We start from the raw sequence: 15,273 nt of genomic DNA, 5'->3' as shown, positions 1-15,273 counted from the left end.
ACATAAAAGGAAAGCAGCAGATGATAAATTGTAAACAGTGTCAATTTGTACTAAAAAAAATGATTTTATAGGAGATTATTTAATAAAAAAAATGGATTAAAATTGGTAGAAGAAATGGATGCTAATTAGTGTCGAATGTTAATTCTACATAATTGGATAGTTTGCATAAAAAATATTTTTTTAAAGTTAATAAAATATAAATTTTTATATATAAATTTGAATAATTTTTTTATTAAATTAATTTCTTTTCTAATTTAGATTCAGACTCAGGTTCCAGATGCTCATAGCTACTTTTTTCGGACCTGTTGATGAACTTTCTCAGGGGCTCTACCTTCTCTTGGCGGATACCAACCAGGGCGATAAAGGTAAGGTGGTGCAGTCGACTGGTTGCGAATTGTGTCTCAAATTTGGACATCAACGTCGTGAAACTATCAACAGTTGGGAGGGAGTTTTGTGAACCAACTCAAACTCCTCCCATCAGCGATGTGGGGAATACCCTACACAGGATCGCGTCATCCGAGGTATAAAGGCTCATGTGTGTAGTATATGTGTCCATGTGCTCGTCTAGATCGGTAGTGTCATCATAACGATCTCTGTTGAAGCCTTTCCAGTTGTCTAACAGTGGTACTCCGATTATGGAATCGGTAAAAGGGTGTTGGCGGACCAAGTCAAGGGTATCGGTCGTAGGGGCCGACTTGTTCGGGTAGGACTCACCGTCGACCTCTTGGATGTGAACTTTGTCCTTCGACTCCTCAACGGTCTTGGGGCCAGTGGGGGTGGTGAAGGACCTACGGACAAGATTGGTCAGTCCAACAGACGGGGTCCCCCTCCTCGAGCTTCCTTCTTTTCTCTTCATTCTCCTTTCGGAGAGCTAGGATCTCATCCTCATTCTTCCGAGTGATCTTCTAATTCCTTCTTTTCATCTCAGCCATCTCTCTCTACAGAGATATAAACAATGTCATTTGCTAAACTTCAAACATCCTTTCACTAGTCATGCTTCAGATTGATACCATCTACTTTCTTCTTCACACAAATTCTCCGGACCCCACAGTGGACACCAATTGTTCTCAAACGGGGTTGTGAAGTTGCTCCTTTACTTCCTTGGTCAGTTGATCGGTTTGCACTTATGTTCCTTTCCAAACAACCTCATTCTCCTTTGCTCGCTCCACTCCTTGGTCTTCAGGTAGTCCAGACTCATATGGTACCTGCAGAAAGCACTCCGACGCTCAAGTCAGATTTAGCATTCGACACTCGGTATTCTAAGTACTGTATAATGACGTACCTAATTCTTAGAATCCGTTCTATTTATATTATTTTGATAGTCCTTTTTTATTGGATCAGATTAGAGAATCAGGTCAATTTTAAAAGTGTATTACCTAATTCTTTATTAGTGATTAACCTCACTAACTCTGCTTAAACGTAATTGGCTTTGTGGTGTTGATCGGCATAATGATCAGAACTGAGACTCAATTGTGCGAACGGTACGAGTACAGTATTAACTTCTCCTACTAGACAACTTGAACGTATGTAGAAATAACAATGGTTCAAATTTTCATACTTTACAATTAAATATAGATACTTTACAATTAAACATAAAAATTTCAATTATAATTTTTTTTAACAAATTATATTTTTTTAACAATTTATAACAACAACACAATTTAAATGTTGGGAAAAACGGATAATTTTCTCACTAAAACAAAACCCTAACAAAGCTACCCGACAAATAATATTGAATAAATAAAGCGGAATAATAAAAGAGATAAAGAGGAAAAAAAACACCCGAAAATTGTTAACGGAGTTCGGCCTGTTTAGCCTAATCTCCGAGCCCAGCACAAACAACTCACTTTTATTATTATGAGAGAAAATATTACAAATTGGGATATATAACAATGAAGGAGGGGATGTTAATATATAACCCTCAAACCTCCTTCACAAACAATGAACCCACCGATGTGGGACTTGAATTAAGCCAAAATCAACAATTTATATTTTTTAACAATTTATAACAACAACACAATTTAAATTCTGAATTTTGAATTCCGCTATTCAATTTCAATTTATTTACAACCTTAATATTAAACATCATTACAAAATTAAATTTTATCTTCACTCCCTCTTTTCCTATATTTATTTTCAAATAATAACTTTAACTTCTAATTTAATAGTTCACATTAAATACTCATTATCAAATTATCTTTTATAAGATTTGTATAATATTTTAAATAAAAATTTCAAAGTTATTTATATTTTTTGCTAAATAATATGTTTATTTAAATTTTAACATATTACAAAAAAAAAATCAAATTTACTTTTACCACTCATTTTTATTTATTCTTAACTAGTCTTTTTAACTATTATTGTTATGTCTTTTTTATCATTTCTTATTTAAACAAATTATTTTAATTTTTAATAACTTTATTATTATAAATTATTGTTAAATATATTTAAAAAGTAATAAATTCATTTAATTAATTTAAATATATATAATAAAATTAATAATGTCATTTAAATAAGTAAACTTTTAAGCAACGGCTAACCATTGAACATACAAATGTCAATAACAAAAACCAATTTGTGTAAGGCAAACCAACGATACATTTCTCATTTAATTTAAAATTTATATTCTTTTGTGTTTATGGTTTAGAGTTTAGCATGCACTCTACTTCGGTCCCATTATTTCTATTTAGTATGTATACGGGTTACATTATTTATTAAGTTATTTATATTTATTTATTTATTATTTTTGTCAATAAAAAAATATTATCATTATAAAAAAAATTAAAAAAATATTAAATAAACTGAAATATGCCGAAAGAATTTAAAGAGGAAAAAAAAGGCAAATTCCACATAATTTTTACATATTTCCCCTTTTCTCTAATCATTATATATATTGATTCCAATGACCAATCATAACTTTTCAGTGTCTAATTTGTTTTTCTGGTGTGCCTGTTTTCCATATATTCTCATTCCTCACTCTTTGCCTCATAAGCATTGGTCTTCCACATTCCCTTTTCTAACCGATGCATCATTTTCTGACTCTCTGCTCAATGAATCTTCTACCCCATGATATTGTATCAGGCTTAAACTAACATAAAAAAAAATATCACAATTTAACCTAGTTATGACATATTTATCTTCCAAAAACTTATTTGGTAAGGGTTTGAGAATCCAAAATGTCTGTCATGGTGTGAATGAAATGCATGGATAAGGATATATCCACTACAAGAAAATGATTTTGTTGCAGTGATAGCACACCTCTTGCAGTGATAGCACACTATTTGAGAGGGATGGAGAGAAGTAAGAGTTAAGAGTGCATGTGTTAATTATGTTGTAATGGTTACAGATAAGATACATGGCATGCACCTTCTTCTACATACACACGCCTGCATCTGCTCTGTGATGAACTTGCAGTGTAGACATAGACTTATAGCCTTCTGACACATTTGTTCCCAATCTTAGAGTCTCAAAATTAATTAGCAGCTGCAAGTAAGTGATTGCTTTTGGTATTGTTTGTGCATGTTTTCACATGCATGATGCATTTTAGACCTTTTGATTAATTAATCCTCAAAGGTTGAGTGCTGGTGGTGTACGTGTGAGTTGAAAGGGACTATACCTAACACATTAATTACGTGCATGCTGAGTACTTGATGCACCACTGTGACTCCACATGCATGTGATCTGAGAACAATTATTCATGTCTATGCATTAACCTGAACTTCTGTTCATCAATGACTCCTCTACTTAGTGTATAAACCAATTACTGTTGCTCCAAGTACTATCTTCTTGCACAGCAAACAGTTAAACCTACTTTAACCTAAAGGGGTTTTATCTATTTGTGGATCACTAGAGTAAAAGAAAAAATTATAATTGTTCTAATTTCATCAATTTAAAAAAAAAAAACACAACTGAGATGTACATGTGTTTTGAATGTTTTTAAGAAGTTGTCGTACAAAACTTTAGTCGTTTCAAACATGATTGTTTTCATAAAATATACTAGTACTCAAATTTGAAGTTAGATAGTCAATAAGTATTAAATAATCTTTGAATTTTATGTATTAATGTTTTCTTTTTAATTAATTTATTTTAAGTTGTGAATTACAAACATTTATGAGAACACAGAAGGAAACTATTTAATTAAGAATGTTAGTAACAAATTTTAATATATTTTATTATTAATTAAAATGTATTGAATGTTTTGGAATGGTGGGCTCATTTGCAAATAAGTGGTGATACTCACTCCACTAAAAAGACAAAGAAACAATCTCTTGATAATTTAAAATAATAATATTTGGTTATATTTATTTTATTTTTTTATTTAAAATTTTAATATATATTATTATATTATTAAAGTTGTTGTTAAGTGAGTGTATTTTTTAGGGTTGTCAAAATATTCTTTATGTTTGCAAATACATATGCTCCAGTTTTCTATATTTTCACGTGTCAAAATAAGTTCAAACCCATTAGCAAATTCACCTTACAACGAGTTCCAGACAGGTTACACCGTAAAAAAAAATTAATTTAATGAAAGTTTATTTTTACATTATCTAAGATTAAAATTTATATTAAGTTATTTCTTTAGGATTGTACTTTCTTTCGCTAAATCATTCATGGAGAACGTGTTTTCTAGGGTTTTTTAACCACAAAAGTCTTTCAAAATCCTTGTTAAATATTGTGGGTTTAAGAATATCCATAAAATACCATAGGTTTAAACACCTCCGTTAAATACCATGAGTTTAAAAATTTCCGTAAAATGACTTGTCGTTTGAAATAACCTTCAACTCTATTTTCCACCATCTCTAACGATCATCCTGACTTCTCTCTTCCACCATAGACACACTATTATCTGGCACAGGCTCAATGGCCGCTAACGACAGTTCTAGCAAATCACAATTCAGTCACACTTATGTCTATTATATCTAAGGAGAAGAAACATTAGATAAGACACTATCTTCTTCTTACTTTAATATTGCTTCTTCCATCATCTTACTGCCCAAACTTTATATATATATCCTAAATAATTGTATTATCTGTCAAATGTGGGCTTCAAAGCCATGTGTGTTCTTGGATACGAGGGTTTCAAAGATTGCAAGAACATATTGCGAGGAAAAATTAACTTTATTATTTCTCACTTTCAAAATGAATTAATTATTGAATGCATTTTAAAATAAATGCCTTAATTTAAAATATTTCAAAATTATGAGAATTAAATTTTAAAAATTATAACTAAAACTAAAATTTCACATAAAATATACATACATCAAAAGCTAAAACAACATAAGTCAAATTTTTTGAATTATGAGCTCATAACAAAAAAAACTAGGAATTCTATAAACCAACTACTATCAATCATAAGAACTATGCAAATACTGTTGAAATACTTATTATTCAAGATTAGTTGTTGAAATACTTATTATTCAAGATTAGTTGTTGAAATACTTATTATTCAAAGTTATTTTGCTTTTAAAGTAAATTTTTGAAACTTTAGAAAACTTATTTGTAATGTAAAGTTACACCTTCAAAATTTTAGAGAATTTTGTTATAAAATATATTAAAACTATATAGTTTTCAATTATTTATTTATAAATAGATTTAATTTTATTTATTTATTGAAGTTTGAAAAGTATGGAGTATTTTATTGAGAATTTACACTAAATATTTGGAATTTAACAAAGGTTAAAAAAAACCTCAATTATTTTGCTGAGGTTTTAGAATAAACATTTGGAATTTAACGAAGGTTAGAAAAACCTCCGTTATTTTGTTGGGGTTTTAAAATAAACCTTTGAAATTTAAGGAAGGTTAAAAAAACCACCGTTATTTTGCCGAGATTTTAGAATAACCTTTGGAACTTAACGAAGGTTTAAAAAACCTCTGTTAATTAAATCAGTTCCTAGGATTATATTAACCTTCGCTAAATAATCTCCGTTAAAACCCTTTTTTCTTATAGTGTTGAGTTGGAAAAATATATTTTTTAAATGTGGGTCAAATTAAATTTGACTCACTTAACTCGTGGGTTAAACGAATTCAAGTTGAGTTGATCCATAATTCACCAACACCAATCCTTTATTATTTTTATCATTTCTTAACCATTTATTTATTATAACTGTTTACTACTTATAATTATGTACATTTGATCTTTTTAAATACTAGAAGAATGATTAATAATGTTTGAATGATTTAAATACTAGAATGAACTACAAGGAAACACGAGATTAGTTGCCTTTAAATAGCGTCGACTCTTAACAGGACGCATAGAGCGTCGGTTAAGCTCGTAAATGGAGGAAATAAAGATAGCATCAAATGCATCAGCTTAAGGGATGACACACGTGTATTGGTTGTTTGTGTCAGCCTAGCCGACACAAGCATTGTTGAACATTTATGTGTGAGCCTAACTAATGATAACATTGCATTCTGTGTCGCCCTAGCCGACGGAAGGCATCAGAGAATTTTTGCGTTTGTGTGGTCGACGCAATGTAAGTCATTAATTCCCAAATTAGATTTTCCCTCTTTCTTTCATTCCCAAATTCACAAAACCTAATCGCATATTCATCCTCTTCGTGATGCCTCCTTGCCTATGTTCTTCCTCATCTCGACGACGCCATCGTTGTTTTTCCTCTTCGTGATGCTCCATTCTCCATCCTTTTCGTGTTGGCTCTGTTCTTCGTCCTCTCCTCTATTCTCCCTCCTCTTCATGGCGCCTCCATTCCCAAGTAGGTGATATTTCTTTCCACCATTTAAAAATTGTTGTTTGAGGTTCTCACCATTTGCTCCATTCACTACAAGAAATCTAAGAAATAGCTTCCAAAATCTTGCGTGGGCCAGTAGCGGACTCTACTCTCGTCGGCCAAAATGGGTAAAAGCCCACGCAAAAATCACATTGGACGCAAAATGAAAAATTAGCTTTCAAATTTTTGCGTGGGCCACTTGCAGACGCTAGTCTCGTCGGCCAAAATGGCTAAAAGCCGACGCAAGAATGAGCTTGGACGCAAAAGTGACGCACAAATGGATTTAATTATTTTTTTTAAGAGACAATCAATTTGCGTCGGCCACGGCCCACGCATATGCGTCGGCCACAAAGCCCACGCATATGCGTCCGCAATGGCCCACGCATTTTTAGGATTTTAAAATTTAAATTTATTTAATTTATAATAAATATTTTAATATTTAATTCTTTATTATATTTATTTTAAAATTATTTCTTTAATATTATAATAAATTATTTAATTTATCAATTTTTTTTATATAAATTAGTTAAATTAAATTTATTAAATTAAATTAATTGAGTAAAAGAAAATATATATTTAAATTATTTAAATGTTATATAAAATATTTTATTATTTCAAAAATTATTTATTTTAAATTTATTTTATTTATATATTGTTATAACTATTTTATTTTTGAAATTATGATATAAATTAGTTACATTACATTTATTAAATTGATGAAGTGTTTAATTTTAAAATTATTTAAAAGAAGTTATCTTAAAAAGTTTATAAAGATTTGAAAACATATAGAAAAATAATAATTAATTAAAAAATAGTAAAAATTAATAAAAATAAAATGCGTATTTAAATTTTGTAAATATTATATAAAATATACATAAATTCAAGATGAAGTAATTAATTAATGCAAATGGTAATGGATGTATTTAAAAATAGAGAATAAATTTGATCTAAAAATGTTTCTCATAAATTAATCATAAGATCATCTTAATGAATTAGTGAAAATGTATATGATACAAACATATTAAAATTAAGTGCGTGAGTAAGTAACTTATTCTTAATTGTTAGATTGATACAATATCCAAAGTGTTCCAAAGTTGACTACATGCTCTATAAATGTCATTGTTATAGTTACTTAGTATGATTTCGAAAATAAATTAATGTTTTCCAACTGAAGCACATAATAATGTAGTAAGTAACGAGATTATACATATGCAATATTCCTTATAAGTGTGTTAATATAGTTTCCCAATATACTAAATAATAGGTCTTTGACATAGTAAATTTAGTAGACTTAGTTTTTAATAAACGTAACATAAATAAGTAAGTTTCGACTAGGTGTGATATAGAATGAACTTAAAATCATGGAATAGAGTTCATGATTACATTTTGGATTATAAGTTATGTGCCATGGAAGGTTGGCCGAGACGAGTGGAATCATCACGGTCGGCCGACCCATACTACCGTTAACGCTGAAACTAAGGTCAGTGAAGCTAATCTGTCATTAAGGATAAGGTAATACAACCCTAAGCGAGATCCACTCCACTAATCAGACCCAATAAGGTCAGCCCATTAAAATAATATACACAGCACACATTCCAAGAAGAAAGGTATGTCATTTATTACTGTTCACCTACCAGAATAATGATCACCCGCTTCACTGACTTAGCGTCAGAGTGCCTTCGCATGTACCCCCCATCGGTGTTCGCCATAGACCAAGAGCCGAGGAAAGAAGCACGAAGATGAGAAAGACCCCAGTCAAGCACCCAACAATCTGCTCGACCGAGGGAAGAAGACGAAGACTTCAATAGTTGTCTAGGTCTCATCTCCCTAGTAGGAAGAAGTTAATAACCGTAGTCCATTGTCAAGGTAAGAGTTGAACTAAGAAGTGCATTGTAAAGGCTGAAAGAGAGTATCATAAGCAATTTGAGAAATATGAGTCATTTTGTGATAGTTATAGAAGTAACTTAAAATCCTGGAATATAGTTTATTATCAGATTTTGGATTATAAGTTAGAAGGGATGATGAGGGTCTCATGAGCAATTTCAATAATAGGATTCATTGATATTTGTGGTAGTAGATGTTAAATTCATTTTTTATTGTATAAATTAAATTAAATATTTTTTATAAATTTAATATAAATTAAATAATATTTTTTTACAATTTAAATTAATTTTATATTGTAGAAATTAAATTAAATTATTTTATATAAATTAAAGTAAATATTTATTGTATAAATTAAATTAAATATTTTTGTGTAAATTTAATTAATTTTTGTATTGTATAAATTAAATTAAATTGTTTTTTATAAATTAATAAAAGTTTTTGTTATATAATGAAATTAATTTTTTTTATATTAAATTTAAATATTTTTATATAAAAAATGTTTTAATTTATTTGGAGTATATAGAAATTTTTTGGGGTTCCCGGTTTTTCAAAACCCCCAAATCTCTGAAAACCTAATTTCCCAATTTTCGCGCGCGAGCTTCCTTCACGTTCAGCTTCCTCTTCAAGCTTCCCCTCCGCATCCAGCTTCCTCCACGCGAGCTTCCACCGCGTCGAGCTTCCTCTGCGTCAAGTTCTCCCTCCGCATCAAGCTTCCTCCGCGTCGAGCTTCCTCCGCGCGTGCAGCTCTCCTTCCGTTTCCTTCTCTACCTCCGGTCAAGCTCTGCCTCCTCCTTAGGTTCACATTTTACTAATTTTTTATTTGGATATTGAGTTGTGGTTGCTGGTTTGGATTATTGCTGGTTTGGATTATTGTTGGTTTCTGGTCTGATTATTGCTGGTTTGGATTATTGTTGGTTTGGATTATTGTGATGTCGCGCGTTTATAAGAGCCTCGTGGGTCACGGATTATTGTGATGTCGCGCGTTTATAAGAGCCTTCACAGTTTCTTAAAGATGTTAAATTTCGTCTTTCCGATTTTGAATTTGGATTCATCCACTTTTGTTGTATTGAAAAATTGTTGTAAATAATTCTTTTCTTAAGCCACTGGATAAAATTATTAAACGAATCCCGTCAATAAAACTTAATTATTCTACCAAATAGTTTTTGTCTTCACTTCTCTTTTTCCTTATAATAATTGATAGTGCAGTCTTTAATGAAATAGACAAATACCATCTCAATGAAATAAACTTAATAATTGATGTAGCTCCAACAGAGAATTGCATACCCAAGACTTATTATGAAGCAAAAAAAGTTGTCTCTACTCTTGGCTTGAAGGTTATCAAGATTGATTGTTGTGAGGCTGGATGCATGTTGTATTACAAGGACGACATCGAATTAAATGATTGCAAATTTTGTGGTCTTCCCAGGTACCTTCCTCCAAAGGATCAGAACAAAAAATACAAAGAGTGCCGATAAAAAGAATGTTTTATTTGCCTATCATACCACGATTACAAAGACTATATATGTCAATGGAGTCAGCACGGCAAATGCGATGGCATTATGAAAACAGAACTAATGATGATGTTTTGCGACATCCATCTGATGGGAAAAGTTGGAAACACTTTTATAGTGTATATCCTGAATTTGCAGCTGAACCCCGTAATGTAAGGTTGAGATTGTGTTCGGATGGATTCACTCCTTATATCCAAGCTTCAGCATCACCATATTCTTGTTGACCGGTATTTGTGACTCCTTATAACCTACCCCCTGAAATGTGTATGACGAAGTCGTACATGTTTCTAAGTTGTCTTGTACCTGGTCCTACCAACCCAACAAAAAAAATAGATGTATACTTGCAACCATTAATTGATGACCTCCAAAAATTGTGGAGTGAGGGTGTTTTCACTTATGACATATCATCAAAAGAAAATTTTGTCATGCGAGCTTGTTTGATGTGGACAATTAATGATTTTCCAGCATATGCGATGTTGTCTGGGTGGGGGACTAAAGGGAAATTAGCATGTCCTTATTGTATGGAGGACACAAAAACCTTCACCCTTAAGCATGGTGGTAAAAGTTCTTGGTTTGATTGTCATCGACGGTTTTTGCCAACCAATCATCCTTTCAGGAGAAGTCAAAGGAGATTTCTTAAAAATCGAGTTGAAATAGATGGCCCACCTTATGCCTTAAATGGAAATGAATTATGGGAGATTCTTCGCGAGTTTCCAAAAGTGACAGATGGTCCATTTGAATCTTTGTCTGGGTATGGACAATATCATAATTGGAACAAAAGGGCAATATTTTGGGATATGCCATATTGGAAGGACAATTTGTTAAGGCACAACCTTGATGTTATGCACATAGAAAAAAACTTTTTTGATAATGTCTTCAACACTGTATTGGATGTTAAGAACAAAACAAAAGACAATCACAAAGCAAGAATGGATGTTGCTGAATTGTGTGTTCGTGGAGACTTGGAGTTGATTCAATTACAAAATGGAAAGTTAGCAAAGCCAAAGGCCAACTACACATTCTCAAAGAAAGATGCTAAGTCAATTTACAAATGGATCACGGAGTTGAAGATGCCAAATGGTTATGCCTCCAACATTGGAAGGTGTGCAAACGAAGAGAAGGGAAGTATGCATGGCATGAAAAGTCATGACTGTCACGTTTTCATGGAGTGTTTACTCCCAATATGTTTTCGGTCATTGCCAGAGTTTGTGTGGAGTGCCCTTGCTGAATTAAGTCGATTCTTTAAAGATCTATGTTCTAATACATTGAGGATGAATGATCTTGTCAGAATGAAAGAAAACATACCAATCATCTTATGTAAGTTAGAACAAATATTTCCACCAGCTTTCTTTGATTCAATGGAACACCTTGTCGTTCATCTTCCTATGGAAGCAATACTTGGTGGTCTTGTTCAGTATCGTTGGATGTATCCCTTTGAAAGGTAAAGATTATGTTAATTATTTTAATGTTTAAGAACATGTGCAACTTATAATAATTACTACTTTGCTTTAGGATGATGGGAGATGCAAAGAAATCGGTGGGTAATTTGGCACGAGTAGAAGGATCAATATGTGCATTCTACCTACATCGTGAGATAACATATTTTTGCTCTCATTATTTCAAACGTGTCAGCTTTTCAAATAGAAGTTTGAGAAATGATCCTCGAACATTTATAAATGAGGAAGACCCGCATACATTGTCGATTTTGAATAAATGTGGACGCCCTAGTGGTTCTAGCAAGGACTATTGGTTAAGTGATAAAGAACATCGTTCTGCCCATGTTCATGTCCTCATCAATTGCGATGAGGTCAAACCATTTCTTGAGTAAGTTTAATTGTACATGATTTGAATTAAATTATTGTAGGTTCTGTAATTCGCTAACTAATTGTAATCAATATTTAAAGATTGTTCTTACAAGTGTACTCAATCAATGACGAAGATGCTTCGACAGTTATACATGCTAATTTTCCCGAATGGTTTAAGAGCTACGTAAGTGTAACCTAAACCCATATGTGTTTCTTATTAAATCACACTTTCATAAATAAATGTCATGTTTTCTTATGACTAAAACATAGGTTCACGATGAAAGGAATGTAATAAACCCAAACTTGAAGGGACTTTCTTGGGGACCTAATTCAAAGACAACATCATGGAACATCTACTTCGTTAATGGATATAAATTTCATACAAAGGCATGGGCTAATGGTAAGAAAACAACAAATAGTGGGTTGTATGTTAAAGGTGTCACTGGCGGAGGAGAAAATGACTTTTATGGTACAATTCATCATATATATGAATTGGAGTATGTTGCTCTCAATAAGAAGGTCCCGCTTTTCTATTGTGAATGGTTTGATCCTACAATTAATGTTGGGACTAGATTTCATTCACAATATAATTTAGTTGAAATCAAGTTAAGTGGCAGATATGGACCCTATGATCCATTCATTCTTCCGCAAAAGGTCAAACAAGTTTATTATCTCACTTATCCAAACATATGTAAAAACCTTCGTGGGTGGTGTGTTCCAATTAAAACAAAACCTCGAGGATATGTGCAAGTTGACAACATCAATGATGAATTGCCGTATCAAGTTGAGGAGACGTCTAATGTGTTACTAGTTACAAGAATTGAACATTTACAATGTTTAGCTGACACATCTAATGTCGAACTACTTGATGACGATGATGATATTGAAGCACGTAATGATGACGATGATGAAGATGTTGACCTCTTAAATGAAGATTATTCAGAACATCACATACACACTGACGATTCAGATTTTGATAACAATGAAGACTAATGTATATTACTTGTAATCAATTATAAACAAAACATGTGATCATTACATATTTATACTAATATTATGAACGGATAATTTTTCAGGAAAAATGGTTAGGACTAGAGGGAGGGATGGTAGGATTGTTAGACGTGGGCAGCCGAGACGTGGGGTTTCTACATCGATGCACGGTGAGCTAGCTATAGACTTGGGAAACCTCCCTTATTCTGGTATTTTACCATCGTCTGATCCTGGTAGTCCATATATTTCATCCCATTCCTCGACACCATCTTCTAGCCCGTCTTTCTCCATCCCCTCGTCCTCTGGGCATGGAGAATTTCGGCATGCTTATCCACACCCCACTATATCACCTCGTCCTCTTAGTATTCCAGTACCACCAGGACCATCATCCTCTGCTCCGACTTACCATCAGAGTGTCCCTGAACCACTCCACCAGACTTAGAGTTTTCCACTCCACCCTACCTCTGGTACATTTGTGCAGCCCACCCCTGGTACATTTGTGCAGACTACTCCTTATCCCATTGTCCACACCACATCTTCTTCATCTGTCCCGACTACTACTGGCTCTGTGCAAGGCCTTTCTGACCATGTTGACCATGGTGCCACTGCTGCTTCAGAGCATAACCTCCCCCCTGAGGAGGTCCAGCGTGACCCTACTGGTAGGGTCATCATCCGACTTCTTGGTAGAGGGTAAGTCATCCTAAATGTACATTTAATTTTATCTTTATATTACTATGTTTGTAATTTTATTTGTTTGTATTTGTAGTTGGACACCAAATCATTTGGCTAGTGAGGCCATTGGACATTGCATTCGATCTCAATTTAGAGGTCCATATCATCACTATGATGCCATGCCTGAGGAGGACAAACTAAAATGGTGGACTGACTTTCAGGTAATTTTAATTTTTGACAAACTACAGTCACTTGTTTTCTTGTTTTTCTTGTGGACTCAAAGTAACTATTTTCTTCTTTTTAACAGACTAGAGTCACTTGGGCACCCCATGATGAATGCCAAATTAAAAAGGTCTACAAGTCTAAAGTCAAAAAAAGACTTTGTGACATGTTGACTAAGGCTAGGAGAAAGGTTGTCCGCCCTATTTGGATAGGTCAGCAAGCATGGGTTGAACTTCTAAACTATTGGGATTCACAAAAATTCAAAGATAAATCAACTCAAAATAAAGCCAATAGGAGTTCAGCTCGTGGTGGAGCACTGCACTTCACAGGTAGAAAATCACATTCAGATATTGCAGTTACCTTGGTAAGTACTTATCACTGCCTTACATGAAAATCATTTTACATTTGCAACCTATAATGCTTTTAATTGTACAACATTATTAGGAACGTCAATATGGCCGTCCTCCAGAACCTGATGAACTATTTATGGCCACCCACACAAATAAGAAGGGTGAATGGGTTGATTCTCGTGCTCGAGAAACTTATGTAAGTTATTCTTTTAAATTGTTTTATATTTATATTTTAATTTTCTAACATTTTCATTTTGTAATGATCTGTGTAGGAAAAGTATCATGAGCGCTTGAAGGCCCTTCAAGCAAATAGTTCTCAGGACTCTAACACTGATGTCCACCAACTTGATCCTGCAACTAAGCTTCAAACATGGAAGGAAGCTGCTGGAGGAAAGAGTAGAGGTCGGGTGTATGGTACGACAGACTTGGCTGCTAACATCCGCCAAGGAGTCTCTTCTCTCACCCAAGCCTCTGCGTTCGACACTTCACAATCTGGACATGTGACTGAAAATCAAATGCTTCGTGCTGAACTTAGTATGTGGAGTCAGAAGTATGCACACCTGGAGGATGAGCTGAAGGTTATAAAAGATAAACTTATCTCTATGGAACGTGACAAAACTACTTCCAATAGCACAACACAATTCGATCATGAGTATGATCCAGAACAGGATGATCAACCTGTTCCTTAAAGTGCATCCTATAATGTAAGTTTAACTATTTGATATTTTTATTATATACTAAATATTTTAATTATTTGATTTATTTATTTATATTGTTTATATTTTTTTACAGGTTTATCACATCACTATGAGATTCATTTTGCTACTTCTAGTTAAATTTGTAATGTACAATTTTAGTTGTAATATTTTTTCAAGTATTCATATCTTTTGTTTAACTATTTCTATTGCTTTTCTACTTTGGATGTGTTTGTGGATTTTGATTTCATACTTTGGATGTGTTTGTGGATTTGGGTGTTTATAGATGTATTGTGAATGATAGTAATTTGTTTGAATGTGATTTGGTTGGTATTTAATTTTTACAAGTAATCTGGTTAGAAAGCAAAATAAAATGTTTTTTTTTCTTCATCACATGCGTCGCCCATAGGCCCACGCAA

General features: G+C 32.8%; 1 protein-coding gene and 1 pseudogene across 1 annotated transcript; both read left to right on the top strand.

The window, feature by feature from the left end:
- The first annotated feature begins 277 nt into the window (after positions 1–277).
- Positions 278–11,948, top strand: LOC150023045 (uncharacterized; annotated as a pseudogene).
- Positions 11,949–13,006: 1,058 nt separating this feature from the next.
- Positions 13,007–14,848, top strand: LOC137826023 (uncharacterized). Its single transcript, XM_068631867.2, has 6 exons — positions 13,007–13,285; positions 13,397–13,605; positions 13,682–13,808; positions 13,895–14,173; positions 14,254–14,355; positions 14,432–14,848. The coding sequence occupies exons 1-6, from the start codon at positions 13,007–13,009 to the stop codon at positions 14,846–14,848; spliced, it is 1,413 nt and encodes a 470-aa protein (XP_068487968.2).
- The last annotated feature ends 425 nt before the right edge of the window (positions 14,849–15,273 follow it).

Source organism: Phaseolus vulgaris, chromosome 11 (assembly GCF_051622355.1).
Source record: "Phaseolus vulgaris cultivar YP4 chromosome 11, ASM5162235v1, whole genome shotgun sequence".
Classification (NCBI taxonomy): Eukaryota; Viridiplantae; Streptophyta; class Magnoliopsida; order Fabales; family Fabaceae; genus Phaseolus; species Phaseolus vulgaris.
This window is presented reverse-complemented; position numbering and strand designations above follow the sequence as displayed.